Here is a 10,929-nt window from a genome sequence, read left to right on the forward strand (position 1 = left end):
CCTTCTAGATTCCATGTTAATATTAGATAAAATATAAAACAGAGAGGTGTCTTGTCCTTCTAGATTCCATGTTAATATTAGATAAAATATAAAACAGAGAGGTATCTTGTCCTTCTAGATTCCATGTTAATATTAGATAAAGTATAAAACAGAGAGGTGTCTTGTCCTTCTAGATTCCATGTTAATATTAAAGTATAAAACAGAGAGGTGTCTTGTCCTTCTAGATTCCATGTTAATATTAGATAATGTATAAAACAGAGAGGTGTCTTGTCCTTCTAGATTCCATGTTAATATTAGATAAAGTATAAAACAGAGAGGTATCTTGTCCTTCTAGATTCCATGTTAATATTAAAGTATAAAACAGAGAGGTGTCTTGTCCTTCTAGATTCCATGTTAATATTAGATAAAGTATAAAACAGAGAGGTATCTTGTCCTTCTAGATTCCATGTTAATATTAAAGTATAAAACAGAGAGGTGTCTTGTCCTTCTAGATTCCATGTTAATATTAGATAAAGTATAAAACAGAGAGGTGTCTTGTCCTTCTAGATTCCATGTTAATATTAGATAAAGTATAAAACAGAGAGGTGTCTTGTCCTTCTAGATTCCATGTTAATATTATATAAAGTATTAAACAGAGGTGTCTTGTCCTTCTAGATTCCATGTTAATATTAGATAAAGTATAAAACAGAGAGGTGTCTTGTCCTTCTAGATTCCATGTTAATATTATATAAAGTATAAAACAGAGGTGTCTTGTCCTTCTAGATTCCATGTTAATATTAAAGTATAAAACAGAGAGGTGTCTTGTCCTTCTAGATTCCATGTTAATATTAAAGTATAAAACAGAGAGGTGTCTTGTCCTTCTAGATTCCATGTTAATATTAAAGTTTAAAACAGAGAGGTGTCTTGTCCTTCTAGATTCCATGTTAATATTAAAGTATAAAACAGAGAGGTATCTTGTCCTTCTAGATTCCATGTTAATATTAAAGTATAAAACAGAGAGGTGTCTTGTCCTTCTAGATTCCATGTTAATATTAGATAAAGTATAAAACAGAGGTATCTTGTCCTTCTAGATTCCATGTTAATATTAGATAAAGTATAAAACAGAGGTGTCTTGTCCTTCTAGATTCCATGTTAATATTAAAGTATAAAACAGAGGTGTCTTGTCCTTCTAGATTCCATGTTAATATTAGATAAAATATAAAACAGAGGTGTCTTGTCCTTCTAGATTCCATGTTAATATTAGATAAAGTATAAAACAGAGAGGTATCTTGTCCTTCTAGATTCCATGTTAATATTAAAGTATAAAACAGAGAGGTGTCTTGTCCTTCTAGATTCCATGTTAATATTAGATAAAGTATAAAACAGAGAGGTATCTTGTCCTTCTAGATTCCATGTTAATATTAAAGTATAAAACAGAGGTATCTTGTCCTTCTAGATTCCATGTTAATATTAGATAAAGTATAAAACAGAGAGGTGTCTTGTCCTTCTAGATTCCATGTTAATATTAGATAAAGTATAAAACAGAGAGGTGTCTTGTCCTTCTAGATTCCATGTTAATATTAAAGTATAAAACAGAGAGGTATCTTGTCCTTCTAGATTCCATGTTAATATTAAAGTATAAAACAGAGAGGTATCTTGTCCTTCTAGATTCCATGTTAATATTAAAGTATAAAACAGAGAGGTATCTTGTCCTTCTAGATTCCATGTTAATATTAAAGTATAAAACAGAGAGGTGTCTTGTCCTTCTAGATTCCATGTTAATATTAAAGTATAAAACAGAGAGGTATCTTGTCCTTCTAGATTCCATGTTAATATTAAAGTATAAAACAGAGGTATCTTGTCCTTCTAGATTCCATGTTAATATTAAAGTATAAAACAGAGGTGTCTTGTCCTTCTAGATTCCATGTTAATATTAGATAAAGTATAAAACAGAGAGGAGTCGTGTCCTTCTAGATTCCATGTTAATATTAAAGTATAAAACAGAGAGGTATCTTGTCCTTCTAGATTCCATGTTAATATTAGATAAAATATAAAACAGAGAGGTGTCTTGTCCTTCTAGATTCCATGTTAATATTAAAGTATAAAACAGAGAGGTGTCTTGTCCTTCTAGATTCCATGTTAATATTAAAGTATAAAACAGAGGTATCTTGTCCTTCTAGATTCCATGTTAATATTAGATAAAGTATAAAACAGAGGTGTCTTGTCCTTCTAGATTCCATGTTAATATTAGATAATGTATAAAACAGAGAGGTATCTTGTCCTTCTAGATTCCATGTTAATATTAAAGTATAAAACAGAGAGGTGTCTTGTCCTTCTAGATTCCATGTTAATATTAGATAAAGTATAAAACAGAGAGGTGTCTTGTCCTTCTAGATTCCATGTTAATATTAGATAAAGTATAAAACAGAGAGGTGTCTTGTCCTTCTAGATTCCATGTTAATATTAGATAATGTATAAAACAGAGAGGTATCTTGTCCTTCTAGATTCCATGTTAATATTAAAGTATAAAACAGAGAGGTGTCTTGTCCTTCTAGATTCCATGTTAATATTAGATAAAGTATAAAACAGAGAGGTGTCTTGTCCTTCTAGATTCCATGTTAATATTAGATAAAATATAAAACAGAGAGGTGTCTTGTCCTTCTAGATTCCATGTTAATATTAAAGTATAAAACAGAGAGGTATCTTGTCCTTCTAGATTCCATGTTAATATTAGATAAAGTATAAAACAGAGAGGTGTCTTGTCCTTCTAGATTCCATGTTAATATTAGATAAAATATAAAACAGAGAGGTATCTTGTCCTTCTAGATTCCATGTTAATATTAGATAATGTATAAAACAGAGGTATCTTGTCCTTCTAGATTCCATGTTAGGTTAAACAGAGTTGAGAACAATAATGTCCTAGTCAGGAAATGTCTTTAATCTCGGTTGAATTATTTATTGAATTAGCAGGAAGTACACAATGTTTATGTTCAGAATAATAAACGCAGAAGAAGTAAGCATACCTGATAAACATATACAGTCATTTCAAATCTATTTCGAAGTGTAAAACTTAACAGTGATTGATTGACAGTGACTATTGAATGATATTATACCCCTATTCTACACCTTATTGATTGACAAATGAATACATTATTGTGTCAGCTTGTGTAGTGGACATGAGTTGGTCATGATTGGTTGCTCATGGTCAAGTGATGAGGTAGCCCTGCCTGCAACTTCAAAATGAGTGTCAGATCTCAGTCCGAGAGGGAATTACCTCGTCTAATGAAGACGTTGGTTTCCCCCATCGGAGACTCAGGTTCAGATCAGTGTCTTTGTGTGTGTGTTTGCACCATTCTATCAAATCACACCAGTCTTCAGACCATCATTAACATACAGTAGAGAGTTCATTCATCAGCAGTGCAGAGAAAGTACTTATGAGAAGCCTATTTCTCACAGATCCATTGTTTTGAATAGATACAATCAAAATCCCACAATGCTCCTTGGCCTGACGACTTGTAAATGATTCCCCCACAGTTCTGGAATGTACCACCATTGGGCTGTCCATCATCCCAATACCTGCAGTAGAACCAACACAGAGTTAGACTGACCTCTCTCGCAGAACCTAGAGTATGAACAATACTGAGTTAGACAGACCTCTCTCTCAGAACCACAGAGAATCAGTCCTACTCCTTCCACTGTGGTCAGTGTTACTATAGAGCAGTAGTCTCTTACCTTTGGGTGGTCAGTGTTATTATAGAGCAGTAGTCTCTTACCTTTGGGTGGTCAGTGTTATTATAGAACAGTAGTCTCTTATCTTGGGGTGGTCAGTGTTATTATAGAGTAGTAGTCTCTTACCTTGGGGTGGTCAGTGTTATTATAGAGTTGTAGTCTCCTACCTTGGGGTGGTCAGTGTTATTATAGAGCAGTAGTCTCTTACCTTGGGGAGGTCAGTGTTATTATAGAGCAGTAGTCTCTTACCTTGGGGTGGTCAGTGTTATTATAGAGTAGTAGTCTCTTACCTTGGGGAGGTCAGTGTTATTATAGAGTTGTAGTCTCTTACCTTGGGGAGGTCAGTGTTATTATAGAGCAGTAGTCTCTTACCTTGGGGTGGTCAGTGTTATTATAGAGCAGTAGTCTCTTACCTTGGGGTGGTCAGTGTTATTATAGAGTAGTAGTCTCTTACCTTGGGGAGGTCAGTGTTATTTTAGAGAAGTAGTCTCTTACCTTGGGGTTGTCAGTGTTATTATAGAGCAGTAGTCTCTTACCTTGTTGTGGTCAGTGGGGTGCCGTCCACCCATTTCCAGGTCCCCTCAGTAACAGAGTCAGTCAGACCAATCCAGGCATATTTGACTGATTCAAACCCATTGATGAATGTCTGTTGTGACACAGAAAAAGCATTGTTACTAACACATGATGGACTAATAAATAACGTATCTCTGTCTCTCACCTGTTCCTCTTCACTGTTAATGATCACCAGATCTGCTTCTCTCTCCAGACAGTCCTGTCTACTCTCCTCCCAGGATTTATCCTCAGTAGAGAGGTAGTAACAGCTGCAACCAAACCTTCTCCATCCTTCAGGACAGGACCCTAGAAGTTTCACATTTACTATCTTTGACACTCGAATGTTATGAACAATTATATTACACAAAATAAAAAGAACATGACACAGATAAAGCACTTCTAAGGTGCACCTGCGTAATGATCATTCTGTTTAATCAGCTTCTTGATATGACACACCTGTCAGGTGGATGGATTATCTTAGCAAAGGAGAAATGCTCACTAACAGAGATGAAAACAAATTTGAGCATTTGAGAGAAACTGGCTTTTTGTGTGTATGGAACATTTCTGGTATCTTTTATTTCTGCTCATGAAACATGAGACCAACACTTTACATGTTGCGTTTATATTTTTGTTCAGTGTGTCTGACATTTACACGTTAAACATAACTTTTACAACTATTATTATTCACACATTCAATAAGTAGCTTTGCACGAGCCTTGTCTTATGAGAGGTCAGAACATCTCATATGATCTATGCTCCTGTTTCTGTAGAGGCAGCTTGATGTACAAGTCACAACTTCCAATGTATCTGACATCTCTAGTATCTTCTATAATTACTAATTAAAAACTGGGTCAATGTATTACATTACACTTTCGACACAGATTAGAAAATGCACCTTCAGTTATGTTGCAGCTTAAATGTGGAACAATACTTCTTGAATATGCTTATGTGTGAGATAATAGTTCAACTACCGAAACTGTGTGTGTGTGTGGGGGGGGGGGGGGGGCTGTCCTTACCTTTGTTCTCCCAGTTCAGCCTTTCTATCAACTTCTGTAGCTGGTCACGCTCCATAGCTGCAGTGTTCAGACTCTTCGTCAACTCATCTATTTCAGTGGTTCTGGTATTTAGACTATTTTGTAGCTGGTCTCTCTCTGTGGCAGTGGTAATTAGACTATTCTGTAGCTGGTCTCTCTCTGTGTTCATGGTATTTACACTATTCTGTAGCTGGTCTCTCTCTATGGCCGTGGTAATTAGACTATTTTGTGGCTGTTCTCTCTCTGTGGTCGTGGAAATTAGACTATTTTGTGGCTGTTCTCTCTCTGTGGTCGTGGAAATTAGACTATTTTGTGGCTGTTCTCTCTCTGTGGTCGTGGAAATTAGACTATTTTGTGGCTGTTCTCTCTCTGTGGTCGTGGAAATTAGACTATTTTGTGGCTGTTCTCTCTCTGTGGTCGTGGTATTTAAACTATTCTGTAGCTGGTCTCTCTCTGTGGTCATGGTTTTCAGACTATTTTGTGCCTGGTCTCTCTCTGCAGTTGCATCTGTAAAGGGGAAAGTCAATCAAAATATGTAACTGTCTCAACATTGACTACAAATGTTTTAGTAAAAAACAATGTTCACTTACAGGAATCCCACAGGCCTATGATCACAGCCATTAGAACATACACTGCAGCAACTCTGGAGGGTCTCTTCCACCTTTGAAAATGTACTGAATAACAAGTTATTAAAGTCAGATCTTTGGTAATGTGGTAATGTGTTTTACTTGTATCACCAGTGCTTTATTTCAGACGGATTCCGCGGGAACAGGATCTCTCATCTCTCAGTTTTGGACTGATGCATTCCAGAACCAATTTTCCGGATCGTGGCATGAACAATAATTCTTAGTGCTTGCAATGTACAAATGTGAATTAAAGAGCTAAAAGTTCATTTTTAATTAAATTTTACCTTTATTTTACTAGGCAAGACAGTTAAGAACACATTCTTATTTTCAATGACAGCCTAGGAACAGTGGGTTAACTGCCTGTTCAGCGGCAGAATGACAGATTTGTATTTTGTCAGCACGGGGATTTGAACTTGCAACCTTCCGGTTACTAGTCCAACGCTCTAACCACTAGGCTACCCTGCGCTAGGCTACCTCAGTTAGGCTACCCTGAGTTTCCTCCTCTGTAATTATCCTGCCCCTTAAAAAAATGCAATGTGAAAATGTTTTTCAGCCCACGCCTGATATCCTGAGAATGTTAAACTTTTCACAACTTTATTACACATGTTATTTCTAAATTGTTCACCTGATACCCTCAAATGAAAGCTGACGGTCTGCACCTTAACCTCAGTAATAATTTAAAATCCAAACTTTTGGAGTATAGAGCCATAAGAAGAAAACATGCTTCACTGTCCCAATAACTACGGAGGGCACTGTAGGTAGGGGTAAGGTAGAGACAGGTAGACTCAATATTAACAGAGGACACTGTAGGTAGGGGTAAGGTAGAGGCAGCTAGCCTCTAGGTTAGAGTGTTGGGCCAGTAACCAAATCCAGCAGAAGTTGAATTTGTAATGTAACATCTTCAGTACATTCGGAAAGTATTTAGATCCCTTGACATTTTCCACATTTTGTTACATTACAACCTTCTTCTATAATGGATTTGGAAAACTGAAATATCACATTTACAAAAGTATTCAAACCCTTTACTCTGTACTTTGTTGAAGCACCATTGGCAGCGATTACATCCTTGTCACGTTCTGACCTTAGTTCTTTTATTATGTATTTTAGCATGGTCAGGGCGTGAGTTGGGTAGGTTGTCTATGTTCCTTTTTCTATGTTGTGGGATTTCTGTGTTTGGACTGTTATAGTTCTCAATCAGAGGCAGCTGTCTATTGTTGTCCCTGATTCAGAACCATACTTAGGTAGCTTGGTTTCACTTTTGAGTTGTGGGTGTTTATTTTCTGTGTCTGTGTGTTCCACACGGAACTGTTTCGGTTAGTTATTTCACCTGTCGTTTATTGTTTTGTTTCAGTGTTCGCTTGGTTTAATAAAGAGCATGAACACGTACCACGCTGCGCATTGGTCCTCCGATCCTTACTATTCCTCCTCGTCGGAGGAGGAGGAGGAAGACAGCCGTTACAGTCCTTGAGTTTTCCTGGGTATGACTCTACAAGCTTGGCACACCTGTATTCGGGTACTTTTCTCCATTTCTTCTCTGCATATCCTCTCAAACTCTGCCAGGTTGGATGGGGAATGTTGCTGCTACAATTCTTTTTATCCTGCTGCTCAGCCACTTTACCCCTGATTGTATGCCTAGAACTACCTCGTCTATCACTGATATCATTTTCGAAATTGTTGGAATCGGCTAAACTATGATCAGTGAGATAGGAAATTAAAGAGACTGGGTTATGTCAGAAGTTAATGGTTTTCTGAAGAAAAACAATGGACATCTGTGGATTAGATGAAGGAATGTGTTGAGGTCAGGAGGTGAGGACAGATTCTCTTAAGGCAGTAATAAAGGTTTGTCATCCTGTTACCCTCTTTATTAGTTCCTGTGGAGCCATAATCTGTAAGGAGGAGGAGTGTCTTAAGTAGGATGTATATAACTGAAGAAAGAAATGTTTTGCTCTCTGATTACAGCTGTACAGAAACTTTGGAAATGATTAAACTTGGTTAAAGCTTCTAGTGTCCGTGAGTTATTTACTCAGGAAAAAAAATAACCTAACCATATTGTTCTTGTACTGTACATAATGTATTTTGTTTTGACTCTATTTCTGATATTGCTACTATGCAAGTAACAATTTGGCTGTACCGTTTACACCTTCTATTGAGACCCATCCACTTAGCAAGACTTAGCAAAATATTGAATAAACATTTATGTTGATATGTGGTCGTAACATGATTTTGTGACATACCACAACAATACCATGTGACCGTATCAAGTGTCCACCACAAATACAGTGGGGAGAACAAGTATTTGATACACTGCCGATTTTGCAGGTTGTCCTACTTACAAAGCATGTAGAGGTCTGTAATTTTTCTTAATCATAGGTACACTTCAACTGTGAGAATCTAAAACAAAAATCCAGAAAATCACATTGTATGATTTTAAGTAATAATTAGCATTTTATTGCATGACATAAGTATTTGATACATCAGAAAAGCAGAACTTAATATTTGGTACAGAAACCTTTGTTTGCAATTAGAGAGATCATACGTTTCATGTAGTTCTTGACCAGGTTTGCATACACTGCAGCAGGGATTTTGGCCCACTCCTCCATACAGACCATCTCCAGATCCTTCAGGTTTCGGGGCTGTCGCTAGGCAATATGGACTTTCAGCTCCCTCCAAAGATTTCCTATTGGGTTCAGGTCTGGAGACTGGCTAGGCCACTCCAGGACCTTGAGATGCTTCTTACGGAGCCACTCCTTAGTTGCCCTGGCTATGTGTTTTGGGTCGTTGTCATGCTGGAAGACCCAGCCACAACCCATCTTTAATGCTCTTACTGAGGGAAGGAGGTTGTTGGCCAAGATCTCGCGATACATGGCCCCATCCATCCTCCCCTCAATATGGTGCAGTCTTCCTGTCCCCTTTGCAGAAGAGCATCCCCAAAGAATGTTTCCACCTCCATGCTTCACGGTTGGGATGGTGTTCTAGGGGGTTGTACTCATTCTTCTTCTTCCTCCAAACACGGCGAGTGGAGTTTAGACCAAAAAGCTATTTTTGTCTCATCAGACCACATGACCTTCTCCCATTCCTCCTCTGGATCATTCAGATGGTCATTAGCACACTTCAGACGGGCCTGGACATGCGCTGGCTTGAGCAGAGGGACCTGAGCTGCAGGATTTTAATCCATGACGGCATAGTGTGTTACTAATGGTTTTCTTTGAGACTGTGGTCCCAGCTCTCTTCAGGTCATTGACCAGGTCCTGACATGTAGTTCTGGGCTGATCCCTCACCTTCCTCATGATCATTGATGCCCCACGTTGTGAGATCTTGCATGGAGCCCCAGACAGAGGGTGATTGACCGTCATCTTGGACTTCTTCCATTTTCTAATAATTGCACCTACAGTTGCCTTCTCACCAAGCTGCTTGCCTATTGTCCTGTAGCCCATCCCAGCCTTGTGCAGGTCTACAATGTTATCCCTGATGTCCTTACACAGCTCCTGGTCTTGGCCATTGTGGAGAGGTTGGAATCTGTTGGAGTGTGTGGACAGGTGTCTTTTATACAGGTAACGAGTTCAAACAGGTGCAGTTAATACAGGTCATGAGTGGAGAACAGGGGGCTTAAAGGAAAACTAACAGGTCTGTGAGAGCCGGAATTCTTACTGGTTGGTAGGTGATCAAATACTTATGTCATGCAATGAAATGCAAATGAATTACTAAAAAATCATACAATGTGTCACGTTTTATCAAGGTGGGTGGAATCAAGCGCAGAGAGCAGGTTTCAGTGATTCGACAGTTTATTCTCCGGCGCACAAAAAACACGGTCAACCCAACATACAGGGTGAATAATCCAACACAGGATCAAAATAGACCAGAGAAAAAAACACAAGTACTACACCAAATGACATGAATACAAAAACAATCCCGCACAAAACAAGGGCGGGACAACCTACTACATATAAGGACGTTAATTAAACTAAAATACACACAGGTGAAACTAATAAGACAAAACCAACAGACAAACGAAAAAGGGATCGGTAGTGGCTAGTAGGACGGTGACGACGACCGCCGAGCACCGCCCGAACAGGCAGGAGAGCCAACTTCGGCGGAAGTCGTGACACAATGTGATTTTCTGGATTTTTGTTTCAGATTCCGTCGCTCACACTATGATAAAAATTACAGACCTCTACATGCTTTGTAAGTAGGAAAACCTGCAAAATCGGCAGTGTGTCAAATACATGTTCTCCCCACTGTATATGGAGCATACATCTTTTATGTGCTGTACATGTGCACCTCACTCAGGTTTCAACTCAGACCTTAACTTTTGTATCGAATACTATTAGATAAGTGGGTGTGTAACAGTATATAAAGTATGCTAATATACTGGTGTGAAAGCATTTGGGAAGTGGTCAAAAGTACTTTAAAGTACTACTTAAGCATTTTGGTGGTGTATCTGTACATTACTTTATTATTTATATTTTTGGCAACTTTTACTTTTACTTCACTACATTCCAAAAGATAATATTGTACCTTTTACTCCATACATTTTCTCTGACACCCAAAAGTACTTGTTACATTTATCAAGAGAACATCCCTACTGCATCTGATTTGGCAGACTCACTAAACACAAATGCTTAGTTTGGAAATGATGTCTGAGTGTTGGAGTCTGCCCCTGGCTATCCGTCAATAAATAAAAAAGAGAACAAATTGTGCCGTCTGGTTTAATATAAGGAATTTGAAATGATTTATACTTTTTCCTCAAGTATGACAATATAGTACTTTTTCCACCACTGAATATGGCTGGGGGTTATAGCATTTATTTAACATGACCCATCAATTTAGACAAGTGTGTCTGGGTAAGCGTCATCTAATATTTGTAAAATATTTTTATCAGGACACTTTCTGTTTTCCTGGGGTTTTTCGTTATTGTAGGCTACTACCACTTTTATTCTTAATCTTTACTATACTACTCACTGTTTAGCACATGACCTCATGTGAATCCTTAAAGAGATGGGTGGGGCTGG

General features: G+C 37.9%; 1 protein-coding gene across 1 annotated transcript; it reads right to left on the reverse strand.

Annotated features, from left to right (window-relative positions):
• Nucleotides 1–2,930: 2,930 nt before the first annotated feature.
• On the reverse strand, nt 2,931–5,720 carry LOC139393707 (C-type lectin domain family 4 member E-like). The gene is made up of 4 exons (XM_071142058.1): nt 5,277–5,720; nt 4,427–4,566; nt 4,245–4,354; nt 2,931–3,555 (listed from the first exon to the last, which is right to left on the reverse strand). The coding sequence occupies exons 1-4, from the start codon at nt 5,461–5,463 to the stop codon at nt 3,423–3,425; spliced, it is 570 nt and encodes a 189-aa protein (XP_070998159.1). The 5' UTR covers nt 5,464–5,720; the 3' UTR covers nt 2,931–3,422.
• Between the last annotated feature and the right edge of the window lie 5,209 nt (nt 5,721–10,929).

This window comes from Oncorhynchus clarkii, unplaced genomic scaffold (assembly GCF_045791955.1).
Source record: "Oncorhynchus clarkii lewisi isolate Uvic-CL-2024 unplaced genomic scaffold, UVic_Ocla_1.0 unplaced_contig_5644_pilon_pilon, whole genome shotgun sequence".
Classification (NCBI taxonomy): Eukaryota; Metazoa; Chordata; class Actinopteri; order Salmoniformes; family Salmonidae; genus Oncorhynchus; species Oncorhynchus clarkii.

Excerpts from the sequence above, each read along its gene's own strand:
- LOC139393707 (XM_071142058.1), bottom strand. The coding sequence starts at position 5,463 with ATGAACACAGAGAGAGACCAGCTACAGAATAGTCTAATTACCACTGCC. Across the intron at positions 4,567-5,276 it reads GCTGAACTGGGAGAACAAAG|GGTCCTGTCCTGAAGGATGG; the intron begins GTAAGGACAGCC and ends TGAAACTTCTAG. Across the intron at positions 4,355-4,426 it reads TTAACAGTGAAGAGGAACAG|ACATTCATCAATGGGTTTGA; the intron begins GTGAGAGACAGA and ends GTGTCACAACAG.